At 40.2% G+C, this 15,631-nt stretch overlaps 1 protein-coding gene across 1 annotated transcript; it reads left to right on the top strand.

The window, feature by feature from the left end:
• Window positions 1-4,020: 4,020 nt before the first annotated feature.
• On the top strand, window positions 4,021-15,502 carry LOC105697783 (S-adenosylmethionine mitochondrial carrier protein). The gene is made up of 4 exons (XM_023433145.1): window positions 4,021-4,164; window positions 4,256-4,496; window positions 10,229-10,367; window positions 14,196-15,502. The coding sequence occupies exons 1-4, from the start codon at window positions 4,021-4,023 to the stop codon at window positions 14,335-14,337; spliced, it is 666 nt and encodes a 221-aa protein (XP_023288913.1). The 3' UTR covers window positions 14,338-15,502.
• Window positions 15,503-15,631: the final 129 nt, after the last annotated feature.

The raw sequence follows: 15,631 nt of genomic DNA, 5'->3' as shown, positions 1-15,631 counted from the left end.
TGGCAGGGTCCGTCTACGGCCCGCCCTCGCAGGCAAGGCCACCAGGGTATATAGCAGGGCCGACTGGCCCTCCGGGGGGACCCAACGGACAGGTCGTGGCACTGCAGCTGGGGAACTCGGCCCTGACGTCCTTGGCCGCCGAGGCTTTCTCGACGACTTATTTCTTCGGGCCGAGGTGACGAGCAGCAGTTCGCGCGCGACCTCTGCGGGGTCGCCGCTGTTTACATCTCGATCTAGAGTTACGCTACAGATAATCGAATTTCGGCGAGCTCTAGAACCTTTTTGTAAAGATTCTGCCTAATGTTCGAGAGCCCGCCGCCGAAAGAAAAATTACTGGCGGATGCTTTCCAAAAACGTCCAGATAATTCGTCCTGTAAATTAAATTCGCAAAATTAAGTCTATATCATGCTTCTCCTCACCCCGGGTCGGTGACCGCCGGACCCGCGATCATAAGAAACCTGAAAAGACAAAAGGAGAGGCAAAAATTGGGGGGTCGCGACGCCGCCAAAAAATACCACGTCACAATATATATATATATATTCCTTGTAAATACTTGTACTTGTATAAGAAAACCGTCGCGGCCAAAACGATATGTCTCGTGACATCATTTTGATTTGGTATGCGCTTCACTTTCAGTCTGCAGTAGTCAGGTCGCACCAAACAATGTACCATGTTATTTGAATACATCTAGCCACATATTACAAGCGTTTGTTGTATTATGTACTTTACGGGTAGATATAAATTTCCCTGTATGTTTGTTATTATACGTATGTATGTTATATGTATACGGCAAATTAATATTCATTTTCTTAATATACGTGCAACTTACACATATTACATATCTTTTGCATGTGTGATATGTCAGATACAAGTGCGCCTTAAATAGAAGTATATTATACGTTTGGTATACGTCGTTTATTTGTGAAAACGTGGTTACTTTAGGAACGTATAAAGTACTGTAACGGTGCGAATTAGGAGCGCCTGTGCGAGACCGAAATCGACGGCAATCGACGCGTGCGCAATACCCGCAGAATTAGGCGGTGCGAAGTGGCCGAGAAGTAGGAAGGAACCGAGGAGTAGGGAGAGGCCGCGATACTCCAGGAGACCTCGAGTAAAATTTTAAAAGATAGAATAGAATCAGATATCGATGGGGATATACACCCAATTCTCACTAGCATTAGGATAAATTCAGGTCCCAATTGGACATTGGGTTAGAAAGTTAGAATAGCCAGGAGAAGAACCGGAGTCAACCGGAATTAAGGAAGATTTATGAAATAAAATTTATACAGAAGAATTCTAAAATTAAATCCCAACCCCAGCGATCTCTGCCATTGAGGTAGCCGTCGCATCCCAAAGTCTAACTTCTTTTGAACTCTATCCTGGGACTGTGCTATGGCAGCATCTCTCAAAAACACGAACATTAGATCGTGAAGAGAAAAAGAAAATAACAAGGAGCCATAACTTCGATTGACAGAAGTCAATCGAAGCAGGTTCAAACAAAAAGAATACAAAGGAAGTGTAGATCCGTACCTTCAGCCTTGTCAATGCGACAGCTCTGAAGCAGGAACTGACACTTCTCAATTGTGAAAGACAGCTCAGACTCTATCATTGAGATTGCCTTCGATCTGCCGAACTTTCACAGTTGATTAGAAAAATCGGAGCACGAAGAAGTGCAAAAAGGAACCAACAACAAAATATCCTCTCAAACCTCAAAACCCTAAAACCAATGGGTATCCGAAGCTGGATAATCTAAGTAAAAGTTGACACTAACACCTGTAGAGCAATACTCCAGGGACCCAATCAATTAATTCAAGGCAAATCCAGGAATAGTCTGAAAGTAAACATTACTAAATTAACACGATTCCGAAATACTTAGGAAACCAACCCAATTGTACCCACACCTTGAAAACGCTTTTTATCCGGATTCGATGACGAACAGTTAGCGTACTCTCATGAGATAAATCGTCAGTCTGAGAGTTCAATTCCTATCCAAATTAAATCTATTACAATAAGGTGAAAACAATTAGATAATCATCAGTCAAAGTTGTCTAAGAATCTTAAAGCGTTCGAGATATCGAAACACGAGTTCGATTCGGAATTTCGGCCTCGATCAGCTGAGCGAGCTACGCCTAGACGTATAAGAAACCGTAACATTGTCTGCGCGGCACGAGTCATCGTGATCCTTCTCTAATTCGCACGCCTGCCTCTCTCTTACTCGGATCTTCGCACCTCGGAAATCGGTGATTTAACTTTCCCGGAAAATTCTGACGCGGCTCGGACTCACGACAGTGTGGAAAGGACGGTGCATATTGCACGGCCTAATCCGTACTATTACAGTACGTATATCAAACATACGAGTAAAATAATTTATATTTGTTTACGTAGAATGTACGTATATTTTACGTCTGTAGCAGATCAATTTTTCTTCCCTTAATATACACACAACATACGTTCATTAGATGTCGTTTAAGTGTGTAATATCGCAGATACAGGAGTCTATTAAATACAGATATATTATACGTTTACTAAGCATATTTAATTGATGCAAATTTTGATGTTCTACTAACATATTTAATACGTATAATGTACATCTAAAATCCAATAGAATATTTTTGACATTTCGTGAACATATATTATACGTATATTTTAACTTTTGATATACTGAAACATCCCGTAGCCATGAAAACATTCTATATACGTATAATAGAGCTTTTGTTCCGTGTGGGTGCCAATAGCGGCAAAATCGGCATGTATAAAGTCTTCGCTCGGCCGCGTCTTTACCATCGTGCTTGGTTTCACCTGGTAATTTACTTAGTATTGACACGAGACTCGGCCGAGTCTCTTGAACACGTTACATATACACACGTCAGTGCTTTACCTTTAAAGCGAGAACCTTGATCGACTCTATCGATTTAAAAATACATTTACAATCGTTATTCCCGTGAGACACTGCAAATCGCTGAAGTGGTTAGCACATTTAAAATTGATGATTTACCCATATTTTGAATTTTGGAGAGTATCTTGTAAAAACAAATGTAGAGCATACGAAAGTAGACGACATCGTATTAATTGTCAAAACAAAATTATTCGTTCAGTTTTCGTTTTATTGCTAAATACTGTGGGATTGGGACCTTTTCATGTCAACTAACATGGGATTTATGGAAGGTTTTTATTGGAGGGCCTGGGTCGCTTAGTAGGACAGTTGCCCTAATGGCGAGAGGTCCGGGTTCGAATCTCGACTAAGTCACTCGAAGACCTCAGATTTTTTTTCTGCGGATTCTATAAATGGAGGTCCATTCAAGAGAGAAGCAGGATTTGATTAGCATATGAGGTCAGAAGCAAAAAAGATGTTTGATATGCAAATTATGGGCTAGATAATTACTTACGCGCCCGGTAACACTGCAATTAAAAGACGAACTGCATTTGAAGGCTAATTTCTGTCGGATGGCCGATTATGGGATCGGGACTCCTCCACCTCAAATAAAATGGGTTTCGCGGAAGGATATGATTGGTGGGCCTGAGTTGTACTAGTTGATACAGTACTTGCTCCTGAATTGACTATATTTATTGTAAGGAAAAGGTTTAATGAAGTAAGGGCAAGCAGAATTCAGAGCACTTAATTGTTTTCTGTACGTATTATTCCGCACTAAAGTACTAGCTTAAAATAATGGCGTGAATAAGATGTTCAGGTAGGGTTCTGTACCACAGACATATCCTAAATTACAGGTAGTTTAATAGGATTATTAGGGGTACGATATAACACATCGATTATGTGATTGGACGCGTATTCTCCTTATACTGTCAATTCTAGGAAACGGGCGTTCGAATTTGTTTGCACAGAAACTACAAAAAATTAATTGGTCATATTTCACTACAAAAACATAATAGTTTAATAATTTTCTGTAACTGGAACTAAAAATTTTTTTGGGTGTACATTACCCGGATGTATTATTAATATTATCGCAACTGCAATTCCTTACACGATTTACGTCTGGATATTGAGAACGGATTTCTTAAAGCATGTACACTATTGTAATTACATTAAATGTTTCAGCTGCATTATTTTTTGTCACTTACGACTGGATGAAGGACTGTCTTCGTCCTAGGATTCATGAACGCTACCATTCCATGATCTATATGGGTGCTGCATCCGTTGGAGAACTAGTAGGATTTATGACTTTATTATGTGATTTTTAACAATATTTTTCATTTGTTTTGTTATGGTGAAATATTTTTATAATCTTGGAATTTTAAGGTGGCGTGTCTGGTAAGAGTGCCAGTAGAAGTGATAAAACAGAGAAAACAAGTTTTCATAGTGGATACAAATGGATTAGGAGTACGATTATTGTATCGGGGTTATTGGAGTACAGCCTTAAGAGATATGCCATTTAGTCTTTTGCAATTTCCTATATGGGAATATTTGAAGAATACTGGGAGCCATAGAATCAATAGAGAATTAAATCCCATGGAAGGAGCTTTCTGCGGAGCACTAGCAGGTAACGTATTATGTAATGAATTATGTATGAACAAATTATCTACATTTTGTATTATCCTTTTATTTTCAAATAATATACCCTCAAAACACACCTTCGGGGTACAAAACCTTAGCTAAATACATTTATCTGAACTCAATTATTTACAAAAATAACTCAAATTGTTTCCTTGTGTTAGATTATGATCTGGCAGGAAATAGCGTTTTTATTAATGAAATACATAACGCGTTAATGTATAATGAAAGTTCTTTTCTGTCAACAAAGGTAACGCGCCATGACCACGGAACTCTCCGAAAATAAAAGTACATCAATGACGATCATCTTCAGAGCGCTCCAGTCGGCTAGATGAGCATCGCCGCCCTACATTGACGAGTGGTGCAGGATTCGAATATCTCAACAGTCTTCCTCGAATGGAATGCCGATTTATGCGCAGTTAGCTGTCGACAGGATTCCCAACACTTTCATACAGTGGTAGTGTTTTTCCCTGGGTAGACTTTTGGTTAGGATATCGGCAGGCATATCCTCCGCAGGCATGTGAACTAACTCGATGTGGCCTATCTTTAGGACATCCCTCACAAAATGGTGTCTGATATCTGTATGTTTTGATCTCGCATGAAATGTCTGGTTCTTCGTTAGACACAGGGCTCCCCGATTATCACACGCGATCACAGTCTTGTGAGGGTCTCGAAAACCTACTTCTGTTATGAATCTGCGAAGATATAAAGCTTCTTTCGCGGCTTCAGATAAACCCATATACTCTGCCTCGGTTGATGATAGAGCAAATGTACGTTGTTTCTTGGATTTCCAACTTACGGCTGCGCCACTTACAATAAATTCCAGTCCCGTATATGATTTCCTATCCACAGGACATGCCCTCCAATCCGCGTCTACGAAACCATGTAAATATTTGGAGTTCTTTTTATACACGATACCGAAATCCATGATTTCCTTAAGGTGTCGAAGGACTCTTTTAGCGGCCTTCCAGTGCTGCATTTCATGGCAGGAGCAAAACTGGCTGCAAAACGGATTGCTGACAATATAAGATATATCAGGTCTCGTTGCAACGGCCAAATAGTTCAATCCTCCAATTAATTCCCGATATGGTTTTTCTTGAGACTCTTCGTTGGGTCCTTCCTCAGATTATATTAATTTTTCACCTTGTGCAATTGGAGTGGGGATGGGTTTTGACTCCTCCATTCCAAATCTACGTAGGAGATCGCGAACGTATCCGGACTGAGACATTGTGATTCTATCCGTCTCTCTGGATACTTCTATTCCGAGACAATAACTAATTTCTCCTAGGTCTTTGACCTCAAAATCCTGTAACAGTTGTTCCCGTATGGAATTCAAATCTTTTTCATTACGGTAAGCTATTAATATATCACCTACGTAGATGAGCACGAGTAAAATATCTCCCTCTCGCACAGTAAAATAAACGCAAGGATCTGCGACGGTCGGCTTCAATCCCATGCTTCGTAGCTTCTGATCAAACCTTTCATCCCAGCGATTCCCAGCTTGTTTCAAATCATAAAGAGCCCTTTGTAAACGACAAACCTTATCGCCTTCTTTAAATCTCCTGAGCATTTCCCTTGTTCGGTTCCCAATCAGGTCACGATCCCCTCTTCGACTAACGATTGTGTTCAACGATTCCGTGAATGATTCAGGTAATTCCATTTAGATCTCTTCCTCGATGGTTCCGTTTAAATATACAGTCGTAATGTCCATTTGATAATCTTTCAAATAAAATTTTACTGCCAGGGCAAGCAACATGCGTACCGAACTCAGACGTGCGACTGGTGCGAATGTGTCGTGGTAATCGATTCCTGGTTTCTGTGTAAATCCCTTGGCAACAACTCTTGCTTTTCGTCTCTCAATTGCTCCTTGGGCGTTTCTCAAAACTGTCCGGCATCCGACCACGTTTCGATCTTTAGAACGATCAGTAATATACCATGTATCGTGCCGTATTAGGCTGTCGATTTCTTCCACGATTGCATTTTTCCATTCTTCCGCGTCTGATCCATTTAGAGCTTGTTTCCATGTAATTTCAGGTAAATTTGCGAAATCTTCCTGTTCCAGATCTTCAGATTAATCTTCTGGGTCAGTAACTGGATTAACATTTTCCTCGTTCAAATTTCGCACATCATTTCGGTTTTCCCCCGTCAAATATTGCTTCCTGGGACGGCCAGGTCGTCCGGTATAGTTTTTTCTTGGCCTTCCTGGCCCTCTTCTTGTAGCTTCCTTCTCGTGTGGGCTATTAACTTCTTCAAGTTTACGGTGTGGGTTATCTTTGGGCACTTCCTCACCATTCTCTTCCGGTTCAGGATCAATGCGAAATTCAGTGCTCATGGGTTTGTCCACGTTATTCTGGGCGTTTTGCTTATTTCGATTATGTTTTCGTTCATTCGTACTTAGGGAATTATGAAGCATCTTGCCCTAGACGTGTGGCGGAGGATTCGAATATCTCAACAAAAAGCTCAAATCAACTATTTTTGCCAAATATAGTATAATCATGGACATGCAATACGTAAAACCAAATGTCCTGACCTTTGGCAAAAAGATTTCATGTGAAATTTTAATGAAATGAATGTTCTACTATATTTGGCAAAAGTAGTTGATTTGAGCTTTTCATGGGAAGGAAGCAATTTGAGCTTTTATTACAATTAATTGTTAATAATGAACGTATTTGGTTAAGTTTTTGTACACCGAATGTGTGTTTAGAGGGAATTGCACTCCTTTTCGTAAAAAAAAAAATGTTAATATCTCTNCATAATCTCGATTAGAGTTTTGCAATTTTCAAAATCACGGAAATTTAATTGAACACTATACTTGACGCGACAGAAAGACACACGGAAACCCTTATAATTTCGAGTCCACGACCGAACCTTCCTCGGATGAAACACATAAAATTCCTGGATTCCCTACCATACGGCTTTCACTGATGAAAAGTGCTTAGAGGCTGAGGCTCTGCGCCGTTGAAAGCCCTAGCCAATCTGAGACTGCCAAAAGGAAATCCAGGAAGTTGCCAAGAGGCAATGTAATTAACTTCCTCGCGACCGCCCGATTGCGCGATACGACGCGACCGAACAAGGGGGAGGGACAGGTACGCGAGAAAAGTTACAATATATTGCGACGTGGTTTCCATCACAGTTCTCGAAGCCCTGATCTAACACTCGCGAAATAGGCGTCAACCACCACCTGGCTGCACTAAACTACTCGAAATCTATATCACAAAATCTTAACCCGATACACAATACTCGGGGTTGCAGATTCCCGTCTAAATAACGCTACTTATTACACAACAGGACCGCGTCTTCCTCGCTGCAACCGGTCATTCTAATCAAAATCCAAAATTGGCGAGGTCATAATTTGTTGATTTCTGTTATCGATCCATCCAAACTAATACCTTACTTCATTTGATATTAGATTAGATCCTCCCTCGACTCCTCTTTTACTTTTACATATAATAATTCAATTTTCTTTCGATACCCGTTTTGCCATTAAAACTTTCAACTTGATGTATTAGTAACTCGACACTTTCCTTCCATCTGTATTGAATGATTTGTAGTTTCATTCGACACCAGTTTCAACTTTCTTTCGATACCAATTTTAACATTAACACTTTCAGTTTGGTGTACTGATAACTCAACTCTTTCTTTGTATTACTAGTACACCAAGCTGAAAGTGTTAATGTTAAAAACGGTGTCAGAAGAAAACTAAAAATGATTTAAAATAAATAAATTCAGTTTCCCATTTTCATCTAACTAAATAAATAAATTAAAAGTTAACTGTTACGTCTCGGGTACGGAGTGGAAGGGATATTTTGTGATAGGATATTCGTATGTGGAAAGGGGGAGGCGAGACCTAGCCCCCGCGCCCTCGGTGAAGTCGAAAGGAATTGTGGAAATGGGAATTTTGTGGGCCTCTCAGCGAGTCCTATTCGGACTTGTCGATATTGGTGGGGGTGTATATTACGAAACAAAGAAACTGGGGTACCATTTACTTAGTTTATTGGATAAAAGTTATGGAAGATTTGTAAGAAACATCAAATTGAGCGCATGTGCATGAGTGCGTGTGTTGGAGTAGTTTGAAGTAGCCGGTTCTGGACAGATTAGTATGCGTACACGGGTACACACACATGCGCACTGCTGGCCTATGCGTGTGAGTCCCCTTTACTCTCAACCGCCTTGCTTGCGAGTCCCCGCTCGTCGGATCCCGCACCACCCCCTAAGAAACGTTGACGCAACGTTTCCTCCCCCCCACCCGCCGCGGATGACCCCATCCTGATCGGAATTTTACCGTCCGCCATTCGATTCCACGAATTCTGCCATCCGCGTTAGCATTCAGCGTTAGGGTAGTATTGTGCCAATTTGCGTGATCAGAGTGTCGGCATATCGTCTCGGGAGTAGCGACTTCATTAGCGAAGTAAAACCCTCAAATCGCGCTGGTGGAGTCGCGAAGTAAAGAATTCCCAGTTGTCTTAATTACCGAAATCGTGGCTGTATTTATTTATTTCCCGTTTGTCCCAATTTGAATTCTTCCATCGCTCCGTGCATTGTCGGGCCCCCATCTCTACCGTGCCACAAGTGGCCGCGTGGACCATTGCGGGGCTGAATAACAGGAAGCTGGCGTTTCTGATGGTTTTTCCGGGGCCGAGTCTGATTCTTCCTTCCCAGAATACTTAGCGAATTCGCGATATTCCAAGGCATATCTGACGCTTGAAAGAATCGCACTGCCTCTGCCAGGATTCGGAATTTTGGCGAATTCTCAGAGCCCTAATTTGTCGGGTGTGCGTTGGAGGGCCAATTCTCGTCATAATACATAGAGTAATTGACTCAGCATATACCTGTTACCTATTTATAGTGCCATACGTAAAGCGTGTATACTTCATTGTTTTTTACATATACGAAATATATGGTTAAACGAATTGTTACACGTTACAATTTACTGCCCGCTTCTACTCAGAATATGCGATGTCAAAGACAGTCCAACAGTTGACAATTGTTTTACGAGATTAATGTCTTTGTTAAGTAAAGGACATTATTCACAGTAATTTCGGCTATTTCCTAGAATAATAAGAAATTAGCTCGTGCTACAAGCGGTTTACCAAAACCATAAGAAATTCTAAACCTTGTTTGCTTTTAAGGGGGAATTTGTCACATTTAGTGGCAATTTCGTAAATAAAAAAGTGTTATCAACTGAACGTTGTCCTATTTTCAACATGTATTATTATTACACAAAAAGAAAACAAATTAATCAAATTTGCCTATCCATTTTTGCAGTCATTCTGTGCAATTGTTTACATTTTTATTTCACCCGCTGACGAATCTTATTAAGAGAAATATTTTTGATTCAAAAGATTTTGTCGTAGGTCTCATCGTTTGCGAGAAATGAAATGAAAACTGCGAATCGAATAATCATAGGGGGTTATTTCACCCCTTCAAAATGATTTTTCGTTGAAAAAATTATTATAATATATATATATATCACTCACCCAAACACATTTTTAATATCCCTCGAGTTTCAAAATTGGTTGAATTTTCGGATTGGGGAATCTCCCTTGTACATTATTCGTTACTGCAACAACGCAAATAGTCCTAAGAACTGTAAACGGTTTCGTCTACTATTATTGATTGATATAAGTTTTTTTCGTAACTACAGCTATGTTTTTTTAAGCGGATTGTTGGTAATAGGCATTCAACTACAATCGTGTTTAAGTGATTAATTATTTATTGCAGGAGGAATATCTGCTGCTGCTACAACACCTTTAGATGTTGCGAAGACGCATATTATGTTAGCTAGTAGAGTATGCAACCCTCAAGATCTTTCGATATTCAACATCTTGAAAAGTATATATAAAGACAAAGGAATAAAAGGGTATGTAAATTAAGACGATATGAAAAGTTTTCCAAATTTTAATCGACATTAATAAATGACAGGGTTTGTCCGAAAACTAATGTCAGTGATTTAATTGTGAAGCGACTATACGTCGCAGCGCGCTCGGACCTGTTGGTATCAATGGAGCGGGAAGTCAGCTTTCGAACGCCCGGTCGCTCAGTCGTCTCCGACCATCTGAAAAGTAAGGACAGGGTTCTCCGTGAAACGCGTTTTCGTCTCCCGTGCAGGTCGTAATGCAGCGTTCGTTGGAACAAAGGATTGCATTCAAGTTTTGTGTGAAATTCGGTAAGTCTGCAGGAAACTTTTCCTATGATAAAGACGGCCTTTGGTGATAATTGTTTGTCGAAACGTCAAGTCTACCGGTGACACAAGGCCTTTTTAGAAGGCCGTAAAGAGACCAGCGATGAAGCCCGCGCTGGACGGCTATCAACGACTGCAACCGACGAAAATGTGACGCATGTGAGAGAACTTTTAAACTCAGACCATCGTTTGAGCGTTAGTTTAGTGGCACAGACATTAAACATTCCAAAAAGTACCGTTCACGAGATTGTGACAAACAATTTGCAGACGCGAAAAGTGTGCGCGAAGCTGGTGCCCAAAGTGTTAACAGACGACCAAAAATCACGCCGAGTTGAAACGTGCCAGGAACTTTGAAACTTGTGTGAAAGTGAGCCCCACCTTTTAGACAGTGTCATCATAGGTGACCAGTCTTGAGTGTTTGAATACGACCCCGAAAGAAAAAGGCAGAGTGCCGAGTGGCACACCTCGGCGTCCTCACGCCCCAAGAAGGCCAGAATGGGCAAGTCAAAAGTCAAGGCCATGCTCATTGTGTTCTTCCACATTAGGGGACTCGTCCACCATGAGTTTGTACCAGATGGTACAACCGTCAATGCCAAATTCTACGTGGAAATGTTCAAGAGGCTCAAACGAAGGGTTCATCGCGTCCGGCCCGACATGGCGGACGATTGGAAACTTTACCGTGACAACGCGCCAGCCCATATCGCCATCCTCATGACTCACTTCCTGGCCGATTCAAAGGTGTCAACAGTTCCCCAGCCGCCCTACAGTCCTGACGTGGCTCCCCCAGACTTTTTTTTTGTTTCCGCGCTTGCAAATTCCCATGAGAAAACGTCATTTCGGGGCAGTTGACAACGTCAAAGCGGCTTACACCAAGGCTCTAAAGGACATTCTGGAGGAGGCCTACCGTGCCGCCTTCGATGCCTGGAAATTTCGCTGGAAGCGATGTATCGACGCAGGAGGAGCTTATTTTGAAATATTTTAATGTGTTGTACCGATCTGATCTATACATTTTTTTACGTCGACTCATTGACATTACTTTTCGAACAAACCCTATAAAATTCATTCCATTTTCGACGGTAACGTCATTTTAGATACTCGAGTAGTTACATAAGCTGGTGCACCACGTTACCGACAGTTATATTTATGTTGACGTCTGTTACATTCTACATTGAAAATTATACGAAACGTTCCAATTCCTTGTTAATTCCATGTCATTTTAGTAGAATGATTATAAAAGAGATAGATACATAGCCATATTTAGCGGCACCAACATTTTTACTCTAATAGCACTTTCAGAGCACATGCTGTTTACCGGATATCTGAGAATTTCACATTTTACATTACACAAATTTAGAAAACTCTTCCCAGTATTTCTGCGAATTTGTAATGTTCAGTTGCCATACTGTTCTAAATTGTTATACCTAGAACGTGAATGTCTTTGTTTTCTATTCCAAGCGTTGAAAAAGTGTGAAATATAAAAAATACGTGTTCTTAAGAAATTTCCTTTTGTAAAATGAACTTTCATGAAAATCGCGTTCTTCCTTAAGCTCTTTCCGATCACGAGCTAAAGTTTCAAATGTTTCCGTACATCCAGTTTGCAGAAAGATTGTATAAACTTTTTGACGCTTCAGAGGCCAGTTTTATATCACTTAACCCTTTGCGGTCGCATTTTCCCAAGATCAAGATAATTTTGGTGGCTGAGAGTAGACATACGACCGCAAAGGGTTAAACTTGCAATATTACGATGAGGTAAATTCGTCTGAAACCAGTTAATTCGAAAGACACTTTTTTTGAAGGGTATTCCACCAAATTAGATGAAATTTTAGCACGTCACTCATGAGTGCCTAAATAATATCCTCACGCTTTCAAAATTTTAATTAAGAAAAAATGGTTTGCTTAGTTTAGAACAGAATTAAAATAGCGTTATGCTTTCATGTTTGAATGAATACACAATTCTTAAAGGCTCTGACGTGGGAAACAAAACACAAAATACAAAAGTATCAGGAAAGTTGTGCAATAGTTCATACCACTTTAGTAATTGAGAAACACGCATTTGCACGCAGTGAGGCAGAAGAAATGCCTTATGAACTTCTGCACAAATTTTAAGATGAAGGTAGTAGACATCGAACACTGTAAATCGAACAGGGTAGCATTTTCCAATTTTTCTTCTATTTCTTTATAATTATTGTATGAAAATAACAAGACGCGAAACGTGCCTTCTATAGAAGGCCCAACCAGAGGTGCACTGGTCGAAGAGGGCACCCCGGGCCAACCGTGAGCCTCCAAGGCGGAGCGTACTAGGCAGCGTAGAGGAACCCCTCAAGAAGACCAGAAATTAATGATTATCACGCAATGTGCTGAAAGACGACCTGGTGTTTACTTCGTTACCTCAAAGATTAAGCCAGTTACATGAATTACTAACAAGGAAGGTACCTGAGGTGTCCCCCTCCGATTTTGTTCATTTTTAAGTATGTTACCGAGGACTAAAATCTAAGGGATCCGTGCTTTTTTTTTATCGGCGGATAAACACTTTTAGGGGGTAAAATCAGGCTTCAAAGTTGGCCGTGCAAGGGGGTGGGTTGGCTGTTTCATATAGAAGTACTCGACCGATTTTCATGAAACAGCCGTCAAATTGTAGGGAATGAAGAATTATGAAACATACATTTGGAATTTGTCGAAAAAATTCATTTTTAAGGGGTGAGCCACCCTATTCAATACTTCTTTTACCCCTTACGCGAGCAGTAATTGCTCTATCCAAATGAAACTTGGTTAATTTATAGACCAGAACAATACAAGAAAAGGTTCTTTCTACCGTGCGATGCGTCGGCAGCCCTGGCCGACTAAATGCGTTTCACGGTTTGCCGAGCGGCCGAGGGAACTGGATTTTTTCCGGGTCCGTTGTCCTGAGGGAGACGGTCCGGAGGGAGGGAGACCGGTGGTCAGATAATATTCAGATGCGTAGGGGTACCAAGCACGCAGATAAGTCGCCTGTATGCGACAGGCGCTGTTGGGGTAGGATCCACCTCCAGATAAATAAATGATAACTACTGTATGAAAACGACATCAGGAGTACGCCGTTCCACACAATACTTAATGTATTACACCACAACTATAAATATAAATATGAATGTCGGTAACGCAGGTAGTTCGAAGGATCTTTTTATCGATATCGATTGAATTTCTTAACGGGTTCCACCTCACCTTCACTTCTGTAGACAACTGTACTACCGTCGATACATGATTATCAATGATCTTAAACATTAGATACAGAGAGAGAAGAAAAAGTTTTCGTACAAAATTTGATCTTAAACAGTTAAAAGATGTACAAGAATTTTTACCCACTCTATATATTTTTAGGAAGTTCGGTAAAGCAAAATATTCCTTAATTTTGCCTGTTCACTTACTGCTTATATTTGGATGATCTGGTATTATGATATTACCTTTATTTTTTCATCATCATTGTAATATGTATACATCAAGTTAGAATTAATCGGATAAATGTTTCAGATTTTTCGCTGGTTTCGGGCCACGTGTGACTTGGATTACAGTGGGTGGTTTCGTGTTCTTTGGTGTATACGAAGAGACAAAGAAACTCATCTGCTGTTGGATCCCTAAACCATCATCAAAGCGGATAGCGAGTAATTGTTAATGCAACCTATTATTAACCCTATGCACTCGAAGCATTTTTCCCCCCGGACGAACCAGTAACTCGAAACGATTTTCCGTATACTTGGTGAATTTCATACAGCTTACTTAAAATTATTTAACTTATTAATTAACGAATACAACAATTATGTATTAATATTTTATGTACCCTTACATATGAAAGAAGAAAATTTGTTCAATATTAAGGACCGTATTGTTGCTTTGTATGGTATTTTATGACAATCGCCAAGATGCATCCTCGGCTTGTCGGGGCAATTATTTCAGTAATATGTTGTGTGATGTCTTTCGACAGGTTTATTTCATTGAGAGCAAACCTTGCAATCCTACTTACTCCTGTTAGAATGACATATAGCTTTCCATTCGATCGAATTTTGTCGAAACTGGAGGTTGAAGTAGAAGCTCGAGCACGAGTCTGGCGGAAATCTTCTCTTAATTGGTCAACCAAAGCTTTTTCCATATTGCAGACGACTAAGCGACTGTTCGTTTCTGTACTTTTTTTATTGATTTGTAAAGAATATAAGAATTAACCGAACAAATCTCTAAACCTCTTCAAAAATAGCTCAAGCCACCATTTCAAGTACTTTCTTAGAAAACCGTATGTGGAGGCATATTAGTCCGCTCGATTAGTGCCGCCCATATATTTTATATAGTTTATGATAACATTGGTTTTTTTTTTACAGTAACTTCAACACCACCTCGTAAAATCCTTATTACAGGAGTTATTCCCGTATTATTTCAAGTGGTCAAAGATCTACGGATCGTTTTGTCTTTCCATGCTAGAACTAAAGTATTACCTTTGCGGTATGCTACCGTGGATTTCTTGTAGATTTTTTTTTATTAGACATGGCAACTCCTGCCTATTTGGTAGAATCGTCCCAGTTAATTGACAAGGGGTATCGCTCTAAACATTGTCAAATTATACGCGCGCGCACACCCCCCCCCCCCACACACACACCTTACTGCCGATCGGGTTTCTGCATCAAACCAAATGGTGACCAAGAGTCACCTCTCGAGTTGCCGCAACGGACCAAGTGGTGACTGATAGTTACCTCTCGAGTGCGAAAGGTTAATGGTGATAGATTTTAAACATAATGATATTAATTGTACAAAAGTATATATTGTTTTTTACATATTAATGAGCATAGAACACAGTTTATAATGTTAAAGACCGAAATTTACATACGTCAATGGTAATTGATACTGCAAAATATTCTATTTCGTGGTGGTATATCTATTTCTTAATTTGAGGAAGTTATTGATTTGAAATGATTATTCTT

Source organism: Orussus abietinus, unplaced genomic scaffold (assembly GCF_000612105.2).
Source record: "Orussus abietinus isolate OABI.00-Male unplaced genomic scaffold, Oabi_2.0 scaffold590, whole genome shotgun sequence".
Lineage (NCBI taxonomy): Eukaryota > Metazoa > Arthropoda > Insecta > Hymenoptera > Orussidae > Orussus > Orussus abietinus.
The sequence above is the reverse complement of the archived record's forward strand: the minus strand, read 5'-3'. Positions and strand labels throughout refer to the sequence as shown.

What these genes read in the sequence shown, in the direction of transcription:
- LOC105697783 (XM_023433145.1), top strand. Translation starts at nt 4,021, where the DNA reads ATGTACACTATTGTAATTACATTAAATGTTTCAGCTGCATTATTTTTT. An exon ending in CTGCATCCGTTGGAGAACTA is followed by an intron (nt 4,165 to 4,255) that starts GTAGGATTTATG and finishes TGGAATTTTAAG; the next exon opens with GTGGCGTGTCTGGTAAGAGT. An exon ending in AAAGACAAAGGAATAAAAGG is followed by an intron (nt 10,368 to 14,195) that starts GTATGTAAATTA and finishes TAAATGTTTCAG; the next exon opens with ATTTTTCGCTGGTTTCGGGC.